This window comes from Neomonachus schauinslandi, chromosome 4 (genome assembly GCF_002201575.2).
Source record: "Neomonachus schauinslandi chromosome 4, ASM220157v2, whole genome shotgun sequence".
NCBI lineage: Eukaryota > Metazoa > Chordata > Mammalia > Carnivora > Phocidae > Neomonachus > Neomonachus schauinslandi.
This window is the reverse complement of record NC_058406.1, coordinates 18,769,970-18,786,040: the sequence shown is the minus strand read 5'-3', so window position 1 is coordinate 18,786,040 and position 16,071 is coordinate 18,769,970. Positions and strand designations below refer to the sequence as shown.

Here is a 16,071-nt window from a genome sequence, read left to right as displayed (position 1 = left end):
CATTGATTCTCCTTCCTGGTCAATGGCAGATCTTGCAGATCCACCCTAGATGTCTTTCCTGGGGGTGGCAGATGCTGTCTTGGTGCCCAACCCGGATCACCTCTACCCTGCCAGTGAACCCATCTTCCAGCTGCTGTGTTGGCTTCACACAGCTGCCCCCTTCCCTGGAAAACTGCACTTACAAGAGGGAGCACAGAGGCCCTAACCTGGGAATTTACTCCACCTTCCAAGTCACTGACTGACTGATACAGGGTACAAAAGGCAGGTTCTACTCTGTGGTATGGCTTATGTTCCAGAACCCTTCTCCTGTGATCATGCCCAGGCTAGGATTTGAGACTCTATCACTGCTTAGCAACTTTCCTTTTCCCCATTCTTCGTCACTCCTTTTTTTTTTAATTTAAAAAAATTTTAAAGGCTTTTTAAAAAAAGATTTTATTTTTTTAAAGTAACCTTTACACCCAACATGGGGCTCAAACTCCCAACCCTGAGATCAAGGGTCACATGCTCCTTCAACTGAGCCAGCTAGGTGTCCCTTCTTCACTCCTTCTTATACAGGTTTTTCTTGAAGTGTACTCCCTCAAAAAAAAAAATTACCTAATGCCTACCTTAGGCTCTGCTTCTAAGACAATGGGTAATTAACTTCAGAATCTTTCTCACCAGATTCTAAAAACAGTAGTTAGGTCTATCACAAACTTAAGAACATCACTTGAGCCCTCTAGTGACAGAAAAGATAATCCCCAAAGGCATTCCAGCCATGCTTCCTTGCCCATCTGCCAAGCCAATCCCAGAGGAGTCAGACCAAGGATAGAACTGACCAATATCCCATTCAAAGGAAAGGCACTTAGAACCACCCTAGTCTCTCCAATTTTATTATAGGATGTGTGGGGTAGGGGAGGGAAGGGGCAGATGGGTGACTTGCGGGAGCTGGGGGCCCTCCCCCACCATGAGCTTCAAGGCACAGTGTGTGGGGGGGAGGTTCAGGAAGACTTGAGATGAAGATCAGAAAGCCAAGGCAATCAGTGCCTTACATGGGACAAGGACTGATCAATGTGGGGTGGGCCCTCCTGCACCAGCACGAGAGGAAAAGCCTGCTGGGTGGCGAGGCTGAGTCTCTGCTGACACTGGGTAGCTCATGGGATTGGTTACTGCCGCCCAGGCCTGGAAGCCCAGAGACAGACTCAGGTGCCCTCCCTCCCTGTAAGGGGCATGGAAGCACTGCCTCCCAGGACGCAACTTGGTTGAGCTGGCTGGCTCACGCCTCCTTTGGTCTGGAGATCAGCGGGGAGTGAGACATTTTGGTCTGAAAGGCTTTCTTTTTCACCTCAGTGAAAATGGGCAGGGGAGAGAGGTGGGGGGCAGTGCAAAACAAAACACTCCAAAATTGAGACAGGCTGAATCTCAGCTCTACCACTCAGTGACCTTGGGCACGTCACTTCACTTCCTTGAGACTCAGTTTCTTCATCCGCAAAATGGGAACAATTACTGTCTGCCTCACAGGTTTGTTGTGAGGATTAAATGAGGAAATACAAGTAATGTTAACAGAGTGCCCCAGACAGAGAAGGCTCAGTATGGATACTTCAGTGGCAGACAGAACTCAGCGGATGGGAGGCCTGGGAATGTGTCTGAGGAAATGTCTGCCTTCCTCTTCCAGGTTTAAGAGTGAGCCCCTGTGGGGGCAGGTGTTGGGGAGGTGTGGCTCCAAGGCTTTAATGAAAAAGTCCAAGGATCTCTCATGGGCCTGAGTGGAGGGCAAGGATAGGGTTGGGGGTACACTGACCTTTTTTAAAAAGCTGGAAGAAAAGGAAGAGAGGACTATTTCTTCCCATAGGTGCAGCTGCAAAGACATCAAGCTGGACCCATCTAGGATTTCAGATCCAGCCATCATGGGGCTGCTGCTGGGGGAAGACACCACCCCTTCTTTCTCCTCAGCGTTGGGGTTATCAAAAATACCTAACTGTGAGAAACTTCACATAAAAACACTTTTCTGCATATATAAAAAAAACTGGCTGTGGTCAGTGGCTTGGGACGTAGACCAAGGCCTTAAGAGAGGCCAAGGAGGGTCAATGGCCACTCGGTGGTGGGCCAGCTGGTCTGGGCTGCCCTGACAGCTGGGGCAGCACCAGCCCTGCGGGAGGCTGTGGTCTTTGGCTGAGCCACACTTCCGTGGAGCTGGGTCTGTCATCCTACTGTGACCCTTGCTGGGGTAGGCGGTTGGGGGTGCCTTGGCCCTGGGCCTCAGGAACCCCTCAGTGGACTCCCTTGCTAAGAGCAGAAGTCTCCTTCACAGTGAACCTCTCCAGGCAGCTGATCTCCAGCAAGTCCCAAAATAGGTGCTGGGTGTCCTCTCATTAGGTTGGACTGAGAGGTCTGGGAAGCCAAGGTCCCAGGTACAGTGAATTCTCCTTCTGAAGGACGGCTTTGCCCTGAGCCTCCAAAAGGCTGTCTCCAGCTGAAACTCAATCCACTGGGGGACACCAGGCGGGGGCGGGGGGGGGGGGGCAGCCAGGAAGGAGGCTCCAAACAAGAGTGCTTCCCTGGCAACCCCTCCTTAACCCCCAGTCCAGGGTTTCTTGATGTTTCTTTTGGGAGAGGGTCAATGTAAGGAGAGAGGGGTGGCCCACTCTTCCTAGCACCACTCCTCCCTGATCTTCACCTCACAAGGACCTGGACTACGTGCCCGAGTGGGTGAAGTCCAGGGAGATGACCCGAGGCCCCATTTTTGGTATCCTGAACAGCTTCTGGAATCATGTGGGTAGTGAAGGGCTCATGGTGGCAGCTGGGGCCAGAGGTGCATCCATCCAGTCAGCCCAGACAGCCCGCCTACCCCCATTGACCTCAGGTCCCACGGGCAGCCTGGGAGCGGCAGGGGTAGGAGTGCGAGGACGCTGGCTCTGGGCCTGAGGGGCCTGTCCTCGGCGCTGGAGGCCCTTCCTTCAGCTCCCCTGCTCCAGCCCCGCTCCAGCCGGGCCTCTCATGGCCTGAGGGCACACTAGGGCTGGAGGAGGGGCAGGCCACGCCGAAGGCCCTCCTTCAGGAACTGCATATACGTGGCCGTGGACGGGTCTTCAAAGGTGGACGAGAAGCTGAAGACGTTGTTCTCAATATCCTCGGGCTTCATGGAGGTGATATCCAAGAAGTAGTTGGCGTTGATGTGGTGGACCTGGGAGAGGGGCTGGGTGAGGAGAGTGAGCGGGCCCCCACTGCCCCCGGTCTGCTCATGCCCTCCTGGGAGAAGGGGCCCCTCTCAGGCCTCGACTGTCCTCACTCCGAGGCAGATGGCAGACAGGCAGAGCAGAACCTGACCCAGGGCCCGGCTGTTTCCCCTCTCCCGCCTCTGGGCACCCAGGGCCCTCTGCCTGCGGAGCTCTCCCACACTCATCTACTGGCCAGAACCTAACGCCTCTCTGCCTTCCCCTCGCCCCCACCCCCCATGGCCCTTTTCTCCTCTGTTCCTGTGACCCTTGAACTCCACACTCCCTTCTGCCAAAATGCCCACCCACTCTGTGTGCCTGCTTCTCCGCTTCCTCTCGCCCTGGCTACTCAGCTCCTTAAGGGGAGGTGCCCAGTACACAAGCCAAGAAACAAATGGACAAGCGGGAGGGCGCAGTCCCCAGGCCAAGTTTTGTCCGCCGGGCTCTGGGATGCCAGGGCCTGCCAGGGTCGGGCCCACCGTGCTGAGCGCCAGTGGCCCTCTTCCCGGCCAGCCTCAGCTCTTGCTCCCCGACTTCCTCCTCCGCTTGAGAGCCTGGGGAAGCTGACGAACCTCCCAAGGCCTTCAGCCCCACACTAAACCATCCCTCGGGACTCAAAGGGTAAGGGGCAGGAGATTCTGAGGCTCACATGCAGGCCCCGTTTCCAAACCAGCGGCACTTCTTAATTGTGTAACTTTCACCAAGACTCTGAACCTTTTTGAGCCTCAGTTTCCTTGTCTGTAAAATGGGCACTTGTCATTGTCCCTCTCCCAAAGCCGTGTGAGACCCCCGTGAGAGGCTGTGTGTGAGTACTTATAGGGGCCCCCGGGGAGAGAGAGGATCTTGCAGCTTGGCTCAGCCTGGGGCCCCCTGGTCCTCTCTGCTTGTCATGAGGCCCGGCCCCTCCTTCCACCTTCCCTCCCAGAGCTGGCCACTACAGTCCAGGGTGAGCTTTCCCTTCCAGGCCACGTTCCTGTCCATTCCCCGAAGTGCTGTCGAGGTCCCCCTTCTTGTGGAAGTGTCCCCACTCCTGCACGAGGCAGGCAGGGCGGGTGTGACAATTCCTATCTTATAGAGGGGGACCAGTGAGGTTCAGACTGGCTGGGAGAGCGGCAGGAAGTGGCAGAGCCAGCCCCGAAGCCTGATGAGGTCTCTGAGTGCGCGCCCCTTGCTTGCTGCTTCCTCTGCCCTGAGCTGCCTGGCCCGACTGGGGGAAGGCGCGGGGGGCTGCCTACCACAGTGCCGTTGGGCAGACAAATCATCATCTCCACGGGGAAGCTGTACTTCTCCAGGTGCAGGTCAGCTAGCTTCTTGTGGGACGGGTTCTCCTGGTTGTTCTGTGGGGACACGTGTCCCGATGCCTCAGCCACTGGCCCCGTCCCCGGGGCTCCCGTGGGCCTGTTCCCACCCACCTGCCACTCACCTGCAGGTCTTCCAGCTCCCTCACCAGGGACCAAGTGCTGATGAAGCTCTCGTTGAGGAGGGCGATGATGGGCGAACTTTCCAGGACAGTCTCCCGGAGAGTCCGCCCCGAACCTGTTCAGGAAACAGCAAGGCCGGAAGGGTGAGGTGCCCCCACATGTCTTGCCGGGTTCTCTATCAGCAATAAACCTCCTGGGCTGTGGAGCCGTCTGCGCGCCCCAGTAAGAACAGATTCAAAGAGCCTGCCACAGAGTAGGTGCTGAGTAGAGGATCGCTGTAATTCCAGTCAGTGACATTGTGGCGGGGGGGGGGGCGCGGGGGGAGGAGGGAGACAGACAGACGGACAACAACCTCAGCCCAGGGACCTGCAGACAGTGCCAGCTTCTTAAATCCACTAAACTTTAGAGCCCAGGGCCTTTGCACAGATTATTCTACCTAAAACACTTTTCCTCCTGCCACTTGATAAACTCCTACTCCTCCTCCAAAGTCTCAGCTTACGATCCCTCTCTCTGAGAAGCCTCCCCTGAGCCCCCCGTTACAGTCTTGTGCCACCCTGCACCATGCCCCGTGTGCCGCTCACCACGCTTGTCTTCATTCGACGCCCGCCTTCTACACACGCGGCACTCCCCGAGGACGGGGACCACTTCACTTCTGACAAGACTCCCAGCACCCAGCCTACAGGCTTGGTGCACACGGTGCCTGGGGTGCTTGTGGATTGACTGGATGAGGGCAGGGGCACGGTCTTAACCATCTTTGTCCCCGCTGTCAGACACCCTAAATCTCTGTGTCCGGTAGGTCTTGGGTCGATCTTCCGAATATGTGAACGCACTACTTTCTTACTTGTGTGCAACCCTTCACGGCGCACAGACATGCTTACACCCATTTTCACAACTCTGCGGGGTGTGTTCCCCCTCTCACTGTCGAGAAAACTAAGGTTCAAGGAGGGGAAGTCACGTGGCCAAGGTCTCCACGCTGAAGATGGTTGAGCAGCCGGGCTCTTCCTACTGTGAACACCAGCTTCTTCTGAGCTCAGCGCAGAACTCCCCCGGGCTCTTACTCCACATCCCTGCCCTGTGTAGTCCCCAAGCCCCCCACCCCCATGCCCCAACAAGGCAGTCCTGTTGGTCTCAGAGACCTCCTGTACCCCATGAGGTGTGACGTGTCCCCCCATTCTCTCAGCCTGGCAGGGTCTCCCTCACCTCAGCAGGACTGGTCATCCAGGGCCCCCCACAGCAGAATTGAGTGCACCAGCTTGTTCTTGGCCTTGGCGTGGTCGAAGGCCTCGATGAATGGCAGATAGGTGACCTGGGGCCAAGGGGAGACACAGAGAAGCTACCGTGTGCGGCTAGGGTCCTATTCAGGAGGTGTGGACAATGTGTATGTGTGTGTTTGTAGTGTAACTGTGCGTGCATGCATATGCGTGTGTGTGTGAGAGAGAGAGAGAGAAAGGGTATTGCTGGGCCAGGGGATGCCTCCTGCCAAGTTCTGAAGGGCAAAAGAGAGTCCCCACTGGTATGGGTGGGCCGGGCAGGGAGGTGGCCTCAGCAGCAAGCCCTGTACCCAGCCTGGAATCAAGTGCCACCACCCCCCACCGCGCTGTTCCTCACTCCCGTCTAGCCCCACCTTCTTGAAGGGGTACATGGCCACCTCCAGGCGCCGGGCGGCCTCCTCCCAGCTCAGCTCCTGCTGCCACTTGATCTCCTCAAACACAAACTGGAGGGGCTCCCCTGAGGGCGGGTGGCTGTCGATCATGTTGCCATCCTCATCCAGGATCATGGAGGGGACTGATGGGCCCAGGGCCTCCAGCTCCATCTGGGCCATAGGTTAGGAGGGGATGACATCAGTGAGGGTGTCTCAGAGAGGGGCAAGAATCCTTGAAAGACCCTCAAAGATCCCCCCACTCAATGCGGAGGTGGAGGAACTGAGGCCCCGGGAAGAGCAGGGCCGGGTCAGGGCTGCGGTGAGTCTGGGACAGAGCCAGGGTCCATCCAGGGCTCCTTCCACCGCGTGAAGCCATCTGAGGGCCAACGGCAACTGTTAGGTTTTCTGTGCAGGATCAGGTGGTTTCCCAGAATCCTGCTTTGGGGACAGCTGGCCTCAGCCCACCAGGAGCTCTGGCTTTCACCCGGACTGCCTGCGGCACCCAGCCGTGCAGACCTGGGTCGGGACCCCTTGTGTGCTCACCTGGGGGATGTAGCCAATGTCCACCTCCATGTTGCTGCTCTCACCGGCCCCGTACAGCCACTCCATGTCCACGTTCAGAGACCTGGCGACAGGAAGAGGGGAGCCAGGGCAGAACACCCCCGTCACCAAGGCTCATGTCCACCTTTCTCTCTCTGAGAGCACACAGGCCTCCCCATTTTACAGATGAGAACACCAGCGCTTGACAAGGTGACCCCGAGGTCTTAGGGCCACTGGGATTCTGCCCGCAGAGACTGGGCCCTCTTTTGTCCCTGGGCCGCCTCTTCAGGAGGCGCCGCAACCACACCACGCTCCACTGGCCCAGCCCCTTCCAGTTCACAAAGGGCTTTGCCATCCGTGTCTCACATGCTGCCCACCGCTCTTTGAGGCGGAAAGATCATCAGTGCCTCCCTCAGGACACGGAGAGGGGCAGCCTGAAAGCGCAGCGCCCACCTCCCTGAGCTGGCCCCCCCCTCCCACTGGAAGTGTGGCCCCACCACAGGCCACCTGCAGATCGGCCACATGAGGGAGCCCCAGGACCGACAAGTAACTTCCTTGGGCAGGGTGGGGGGGTGGCGCATGAGGAGCTGGGCAGCCCCCGGGGCCTGGTCCCAAGACACAGGCTCAGGAGCAGCTGGTCGTGGGGCTGGTCATTTGCCCCTGCCTTGTTTCATCCAACCCAGGACCCCCACCTCCAACCCTGGGGTGGAAGCAGATGTGCTCTGGGCTGAGCCTGTGCAGTGGGGGGTGGGGGCTTGCTTGCTGAGGGGAGGGAGAAGCCACTCCTGCTCCTGGCGGCCGCTTTCTCTTCCCAGACTCTCCCAGCCATCCCTTCACCCATGCCCAGGAGCCATCCCCCCGTGTAGCTGATGAGGAAACAGGCCCAGAGACGGCCAGGGCCTTGCCCAGGGCCAGGCAGCCCACTGGTGCCACCGTGGAGACTTAACTATGGGGCTCCCAACTCCCAGCCAAGGTCGTCCCTGTCCTGGGTCACTCAGACCCACTAAGCAGCCACTTGCTATCAGGGAGGAATCTGGAAAGACCTGAAGCCAGGCCTTCTGGTCCCATGCTCCCCCGACAAGAGGCTGACCCTGAGCAGGCTGGGCAGGCAGGCAGGCGGCCGGCATGGAGCCCTCCCGAAAGGCCTCTTCCCTCCACCCCCCAGGGCCTGTGGTAGCAACTGCAGGCAGTGGAGGGCCTGCCCCCCGCACTACATGGGCTGCTCCCTTTGCCTGGTTAAACCCTCCTCACCCCACCCCGCCCCACCCAGCTCTTCCATGTCTCTTCCTCTGGGCAGGCTTCCTGGCCTTGGACCAGCCAGGTCCCTGGCCAGCTGCCAGCGCTAGGATGCCATGCGCAGGCTGGGGTCATGGGTGTGTGGGAGGTCTGGCAGCAGAACGAGGGTGTTAGGCTCCAGCTTCGGGGAAGGTCTGTGGCAGTGGGTCCCAGGCACGGCGTTGGCGGTCCAGGCCAACTGGGACATGGTTGCCAGATGATGGAACGACCCACCTCCGCTCACCTCTAGCTGCCTGCTCCTGGGTCAGCTCCAGGCCCCTTCCGAGAGAAGTGGCTCTGGGGAGCGAAGGAGGGACAGAAACGGAAGGGGCCTCTGGGCCCCTGCACCTGAGCTCCTGGAGCTGGGGGGTGGAGTGGGGCCAACTCTAGTGGGGTGCAGGGCTGGGCCGGGGCCAAGGCTCCCACCTGTGGTTGGGCACGAAGAGCCGGAAGTCTCGGATGTGAGTGGCGTCTTTGGAGAGGATGATGTGGCCGGTGAACTGGCCAGGTGAGAACCAGAAGGGGAAGTCAGGCGGCTCACTGAGCTGGAACTCGGCGTGGATCCTGGGGGCGGGGGGGAAGCAGCCTGGCTGGGAGCAGCCCCCTGCTGAGCCCACCCTGCTGCTTTTGTGCCAAAGCTGGGGAGCCCTTGGCCAGACTCTCATGGGGAGGACAGGGCTGGGCAGGGGACGAAGGAGAATGTGTGCGGCAGGGAGAGGCCATGAGGCTCTCTGAGCGCTGCCCATCCTCAGGGCCCGGCCTGGCCTGACCAGCCTTCCTCTGAGCCCTCACAGCCTCTGCAGGGTGTGTGTGAGCTGGTATCACAGCTCCTACGCGCCCCCTTCTGGGTGGGTAACAGTCACAGCCACCAGCCTCATGCTAAGCACGCCCCATGCTTTCCCCACGCTCCCAGGAGGAAGTCACCACCACCCCCCCCCCCATGGATGAGGAAACTGAGGCCTGGAGAGCCAACACTGCTTGCCCAAGACCAGAGGGTGGTACGTGGTGGCACTGGGGGCTTCTGGGAAGGCCCTGCCCTCACGGTGCCGGGCCCTTCCATGCTTCCCGGGGGTCCCCGGCCCGGCTGAGAGGCCAGGAAGGGTCTCTGAGGACTACACACCGGAACATCACAGTGTAGTAGAAGTCGCTGATGGCCGTCAGGCAGGCGACAGCCCCCTGAGGGGCAAAGCGGGTCTTCACGAAGGGCCGAGGGTGGAACATGCTCAGGAGCCGGTGGATGATGACCTGGGGGGGGGGGAAAGGGGGCGGGTAGTGAAGACCCGTGCTGGCTTGTTGGGTCCTGATCCCCTAGGTGAGCGTCTGTTCTGGGCCTGCAGGCAGGGGGTGCGGGAGGGGGTTGGGGGTCCGGGTGCAGAGCAGACGCAGAGGGGGTCATGCCTGGGCTGGGGCTAGGGCTCACTACGGGGCCTTCACCTCTTTGCCCTTGGGCGGTGGTGGATAGAAGCGGTTGTTGGACAGATAGCCGGTGAAGACGCTCAGCTCACTGGGGATGATCCACCAGGGCTCGCCCAGCTCCACCCGGCCCCGAGGAGGAAGGAAGGGCCGGAAGTGGCGGGCGGCGAATACCGCACTTGGCGAGGCTGCCGTCGTCCAGTTGCGGAGGCCAGATAGGGCCAGGCGGGAGACCTGCGGGGGGAGGAAAGCCGGAGCTCTAGGGCGCCGAGAACCACGACGTGGGCGTCCCCGTTCCACGCGGGCCTGGAGGTCTCCCCTGAGCCCTGAGCGGGCCCACAAGCGAAGGGAGCAGCAGGACCCAGGGTTGCTTTGTCCTGGGGACGGCCAGAGGCCTAGCAGGCACTATCTTGCCAGAGCTGAGGCTCACCTCACCTCCCCGGCCCCCAGCAGCACCCTGTTGGCCCGCTCAGGGGCAGCCCAGGCTGGAGCTGGCAGGGCCAGTTGGGGCTGGCGGGGGGCAGGGTGGCGGGGAGCTCTGTGCAGGGGTTCTGCCGGCCTCTTCGCCAAGCCCAGGCCTCCCAGACACATGGTCCTGCCTCCCTCCTCTGCACCAGATGGCAATCCTGACAGCCACTGCCTGCCACCCCCTCCACCAGCCTTGCCTTCTCCCTGACCTTCTTCTCTCCAAGTGTCCCCCTGGGGCTAACGTCCCACAGAGGGAGCCGAGGCTTTGGAGAGAAGTCTGAGGAGAAAGGTGGTAACCACCTTTTGGGGGAAATCTCGGGGGTGAAGAGCAGGATGCGACCGCAGAGAAGGGGAAGGAAGGTCACCCTCAGAGAGCGCCCCCTTCTAGAGTCGCCCGTACCACGCTGGCCGGGCACCTGGCATGCCCAGCGTCCCTCAGCTGTTTCCTGGTCAGTACGGCCCCATCTCCGTCAGGAGAGCTGATGCGCGGGACAGAATGAGGGTCAGACTGTGCGGGCCTGTCTGTCTGCACGTCTGGAGCACCGAGGCAGGACCCGGGGCACGTCCTGGGATAAAAGCTGCCCCTTGGGCAACCCCTCCCTGCCCCTCTGCGCCACAGGCAGGAGCCCCATGAGGCATCCGCCACTAGGACAGCACGTGCCTGGCCCCTTCGGGGGGCGCTTTGCCACCAGGGAGCTGCCAGGTCTTCGACGGCATCAGGCTCCCTCTCCCTTCCCTGCCTCCACGGTGGTGGCGGGGGCCAGGCTCACTGGGAGGAAAGAGGTTCTCGGAGCTACTCCCCAAGGAGACTGAGCAGGCAGTTCTCTAAGCAGGACTGGATGTGGCGCGCCCGGTGGAGCCGCCTGCCCGCGGGGTCCTGCCCATGGGCTGGCCACCCTGGCAGGGGAGCTGCCCGCGAAGGGGGACTGCGCTCTGTGGGGCGCTGCTCCTGACCCATCTTCCAAGTGCAGCTGCACCCTGGCACCCCGCCAGCTCCCACCCTGTTCTCACTGCTCTGCGGGGGACTCATCTATTCGGACAACTTCAGCCACCAACTATCCCTGCCAACAGTCCAGTCCCCCTGGACATCCCCAGGCACCTCGACTTCAATGTGTCCAGACTGACATCATTCGCTCCCCACCAGACCCATTCCCTCCCCTGGTCCCCATGGGGCAAACGGCCCACCAAGAACGGGGCTTCTCGTCTCCGGTTTCTCCCCAGCCTGCCGAGCATCTGACGAGGGAACCCTCCCATTTCAAAATCTGCTATGGTAATTTGCTGCTGCAGAAGGAAGGCCAAAGTCAGGTGACGAGGCCCTCCGCAGTCTGGCGACTTCTCTTCCAGCCCCACTGGCCGGGATGCACCTGCCTGTGTCCCACGTGCTCTGGGTCCAGCCGCACCAGCTCTCTGTCCGCAGGTGGCTGGCCCGGCACTTCCTGCCTTCAGACCTTTGTTCATGCTGCAGTGGCCTTTCAGGGGAGACCGAAAGGCTGAGTCGCTGTGGGCTGGGCAAAGAGGAAAGGTTGCTCCTGGCAGAGGGAACAACATCCAAGAAGGCTCACAGCAGGAAGAAAGCCTGGACATCTGGAGTGGCTGGAACAGAGCAAGCTGAGGGGGAAGGGCGGGGAAGGCAGGCAGGGTGTGGGGACGCCTTGGGGCCAGCATGGGCTTGCGACCTTGGCCCAGGGGCCTCAGGACGGGGCGGGGCTGCTCAGGACAGCATTAGTCAGGCACCCTTCCCCCCCCACGGCCCCCTGCCAGGGGCTGAACCTCAGGTCTGGTTCATCAGAGTGCAGCAGAGCACCTGTCAGGTGCCAGGGGCCTGAGGAAGTGCAGAGGCATGAGTGGCAGGCCTTGCCCTCAAGAAAGTCACAGCGTGGGCGGCCGGGGCGTGGGGGGGGGGGCGGGGAGACCGACTTGCAGAAAGTAATGAGCTGGCTCCAGTGCCCGTGCTGCCTCCTCTGCCCGGGTCCTTCCATCCTTCCATCCCTCCCCCTGCCACCGCCTGCTCAGCCCCCTCCTCCTGCAGTCTCTGTCAGACACACTGGCTCTAGGAAGCCAGTCCGGATCCCGTCTGGATTAGGGGCTCATGCTTACCCCTCCTGCACCACACTGTGTCCTAAACAACTGGGTTGGCATCGCACCCTCTTCTGGACCCCCCAGGGCCTGGCACACTGGGGTCATGGGGCCAGCTAATAAAGGAAGGAAGGAAAGACGGAAAGCGAAACAGAGCACAGACCTATTCTCGGGGGTCAGTGTGTGCAGACGATCCTGTATCTGTGGTCCCACCTGGGGGCAGCCTCCACTGCCCCCCACTCAAACTCACCCCCAGGAACCCGTCTTTGCTCTTGGTCATGGACTCCGGGCGCAGAGGCTGGAATCGGGCTTCTATGGTGAGCGTCTCCTCACTGGGGTCAAGGGCCAGCTCCGCCTCCTCATAGCTGGCCGCAGGAACGGACCCTAGAAGACACACAGTTGCTGGAGAGCGGCCCTGCCCTCCGGCTGCAGGGCCTCTCTTCTTGGGGGACGTCCACCCCCTTCTCCCCCCACACTGGAAGGTGATTTAAGGGGGCCAGGCTTAGAGCTGGAATAATAGTTAACAATTCCCAAAGTAACAACCAATAAGTATCTCATTTTAATTTCACAGTAGTCCAGAGAGGCCGATAATAACATTATTACCAATTCCACTTTACACATGAGAAAGTGGAGGCTCAGAGAGTGAAGTCACTTCCTGAAGGTCACACAGCTAGGTCGTGGGGGAGTCAGGATTCAAACCCAGGCTTGTTTTACTCTAAACCCACAATCAACCATGACCCTCTTCTGAGGGCACTGTGATCTCAGAGACTCCGTTTCCTTAAAGGCTCAGGAACCACATGACCTGCGTTCAAATCCCCCGCCTCACCAGCTGTGTGATCTGGCCAGTGGCTTGTTATGAGGATTGGATGAGAGAATCCACGTGGTGTTAGCACCAGGTTTGGTACAGAGTGAACCCGTAATAAACTTTAGCTGTATTACTACTACCAGAAGATTCAGGGTTGGGGAGCCACGGAGCGAGGGCTCAAACCGAATTCTGACTCCACCCTGTGCTCTTTCCACCTGGCCAGGCTGGCTGGTTGTCCAGCTTCCCTCTGTTCTGTGAACTGAGTCCGAGATGAACTTGGTGCTGGGCCCACCAAAGGCAGCATTTGGACAGGCAGCTGCCTCTCCCAGTAGCTGGGGTCCCAGCACCAAAGAGAAGCTACTGCCTGGGGCATGCAGAAGAGAACGCGGGCTGGCCTCAGCCGCCCGGCTCTGGGCTGAGGTCAGTTCCATTTCCTGGACCATTTGGGGCAAATCACTCAGCCCCTCTGGTTTTCCTACATGGGCAATCGAGGCCATGCTGCCCTGCGTGTCCCTGTCCTGGGGGCCTCTTGAAATGAACGCTTGTCAGAGAGCCACTGAGAAGAACGAATGAAAGCGAGAAACAGGACTGTCTTTGACACCATCTTTGGTATCATTAAGCTCTGAGATAGATTGCAATGTCCTCCAGAATGCCAGTTTGGAAGAGAGGAGACTCGCTTCTCCCCGATTTTCTGGGTGGTCCTGTTTCCTCATCTGTCTAAGGAGGGGCTAGAGTGGCAGTTGCTGAACTTGATTTCTCAGGTCTTTTCCTGCCTGAGGTATGCCCAGTTTGAGACCTTTCAAGTGTGGAGGGAGTCATGATGAAGACTGAGGGAGAAATGAAGCCTATTTCAAAAAGGGTGACTGACGGAAGGGAGGGCCCTAGACACCTCTCAGGGGTAAGGCAGTGGCATTGCTCGCCATGGTGCTGTCCCCGGGCAGGTTCATGGGACAGAGATGATGCTTGGCATCTGCTGGCGAATTGACTGACAGGCCAATTGGAAGCACTGGGAGCAACTCCTAAACAGGAATCATCAGAATCATTCGAGATCCCTTTCTAAACTGCGTATGTCCAGAATCCTCCTCAAACCTACTGAGTCAGAATCCTCAGGAGCTAGAATCAGGAAGCTGCCCTTTTAATCAGCATCAGCTTCTGATGTAAAGCCCTGTTCTGAAGAATCACGGTTATTTCTGCATTTGTAAGCCGATGTAGCAAAACTTTCCAAAGAGCAATCTGGAAACCTCAGAGAAAGGGAACAGTTGGAATGTGCAAGCCTATTCGTCTGCCTTGCTTTTTCAAGTATTTTACTCTTATCACAGATTATTATTAATACCACTGTCCAGCACGTTATGGCCTTTTAGTTTCTTTCATAAAAAGTTTTATTGCCTGACTTATAAGTAACTCATTAGAGACAATTCGTACAACTTTTAACGTATAAAGAAAATTAAACACACTCATAACTGAACCAACTAGACAGATGGCTTCTGGTTCCTGCATAGATTTGATGTTTTGGGCTTTGTTTTATGTTTTCTTTTCCCAAAATTTGGTCCAGTTTTGCACTCCTAGCAGCCTAGGTGTTAAGGGAGGGAGAAAAAGATTTATGTGAAAAAAATTACAAGTGCCCTCGAGCCCAGCAAGCTTGTCCAACATGTCATTACGAGGGAACTCACTCTCTCTGTCCATAAAAAAGGACAAGGAGGTGGCTGGGTGGATGCTCTGAGGAGTGTTTGCAGAATAAGAGGTCAAGGCCAATCCACATGAGGCTGAACTGTTTACCTGCCCATCTGCCTTCACCGCAGAACTGAATGCCACTGAGAGACATGGACCCACATCTGCTCCAGCAAATTCGCATTTTTCATCTGACCCTCCTTCTCTGGCAGGGACTGTGGTCACCAGACCAGCAAGTGGCCGACCTACCCGACCCCGCCTGAGACACGGAAGGCCAGTCACTGGCCCCGGCACTCACTCACCCGAGAGCAGCTGATGTCTCTCTTCCTTGCCTTTCCCAGCTATTGACCTACTTACACCCAGCTATTTGGATAACTAGATCCCAAGTTCAAGAGATGTCACAAGATGTTGGAGAGAAATGGACACAGAGGTTGGGGTGCTGGTGAGACCATGAGAGAAGCATTTAATAATTCATTAGAATATTTCAGCACCTCATCTTTATTAAAAAAAAAAAAAGTCACTGATTACAAGTAGGTAAAAATGGATCGCTAGGACAGGCTAGGAATCTGACAGCACCTGAGCAGAGTTTAATCGTTAGTAATACTGGTAAGAGCTCCTGTCTCCTGAAAGCTACTGTATACTGGCCACTCTGCAGACATTCTCGCAATCCTCAAACCTGGGAACCGGTGTGGGACCTGGAGCCAGATGGCCCCGGTTCTAATCCTGGCTCTGCACCTCCCTGTGCCTCATCTCCCTCTCCAGGTGGCCCTCCTGCTAGGAGCAGGCACAGTGGTCAAGAAGCTGAGGGCCATGACGCACGTGCCCCCCTCCCCAGGCCTCAGCCTCTCCTGGTACCTGTCAGCTTCTCAGCAATGGGCTTGAACTCCTCGGGGCTGATGTACATATCCCGGTCGGCGTCCAAGGAGGAAAAGAGAAAGAGGCCTTCCGTCCCCAGGGCCTTCAGCGCGGACTCCTGCTTGGGAGGAAGGGGCTCCGTTGAGCACCATTTGGATAACCTGCTTGGGGGTCCTAAACAGGCAGAGGGGGCAGCTCCCAGCACCACCTTCCTGAGTTCTCACAACACTTCCCAGTCCACCCACCCAAATGTCACCTCTGTACCATCCCAGAGCCCCAGTCCCCCACCCGGTCCCTGCTGGGCCCTGCTTCACTCTGCTCCTTCATCCACTATCCGCTAAGCCCAAGGCTGTCCTAGTCTCCTACCTGGTCTCGTCCCCATGTCACATTCTTTCACCAGTGTCCTCTCCTGTCCCCCAGCACTGTCCCAGCACTCCCCGGGGCCACCACCAGACTCTCCTGGGTCCCAGCTTCACTCCCACTGATCACGCCACCGGTCTGTCCCAGGCCCTGCCCTCACACTGGGCCAACGTTCTGGCCTCCCAGCACAGTCCTCCCAAGTCTGCTCGACCCACCACCCCCACCCTTTTCCCTCCCTTTCATGCCACCCTCCCCGGCCCACCGGTCCCGACCTTTCTTCGCGCCCCTACCCGGCAACCCGTGCCTGCCCGGCCCCTCCCCCTCCCTCCGAGCCCCCCGCGACCCTGGGGGCGGAAG

The 16,071-nt window shown here is 58.7% G+C and overlaps 1 protein-coding gene across 1 annotated transcript in view; it reads right to left on the bottom strand.

The window, feature by feature from the left end:
* Positions 1–464: 464 nt before the first annotated feature.
* The window catches only part of SELENON (selenoprotein N), a 16,832-nt gene continuing 1,225 nt past the window's right edge, over positions 465–16,071 (bottom strand). Inside the window, exons 3-13 of the mRNA XM_021684399.2 lie at positions 15,355–15,472; positions 12,277–12,410; positions 9,504–9,716; positions 9,190–9,314; positions 8,496–8,633; positions 6,798–6,879; positions 6,237–6,425; positions 5,813–5,918; positions 4,615–4,727; positions 4,427–4,528; positions 465–3,160 (exon numbers count right to left, since the gene is read on the bottom strand). Of these exons, the coding sequence (XP_021540074.1) occupies positions 2,990–3,160; positions 4,427–4,528; positions 4,615–4,727; positions 5,813–5,918; positions 6,237–6,425; positions 6,798–6,879; positions 8,496–8,633; positions 9,190–9,314; positions 9,504–9,716; positions 12,277–12,410; positions 15,355–15,472 (1,491 nt within the window). The 3' untranslated portion in view covers positions 465–2,989. The remainder of the gene's footprint in view (positions 3,161–4,426; positions 4,529–4,614; positions 4,728–5,812; positions 5,919–6,236; positions 6,426–6,797; positions 6,880–8,495; positions 8,634–9,189; positions 9,315–9,503; positions 9,717–12,276; positions 12,411–15,354; positions 15,473–16,071) is intronic.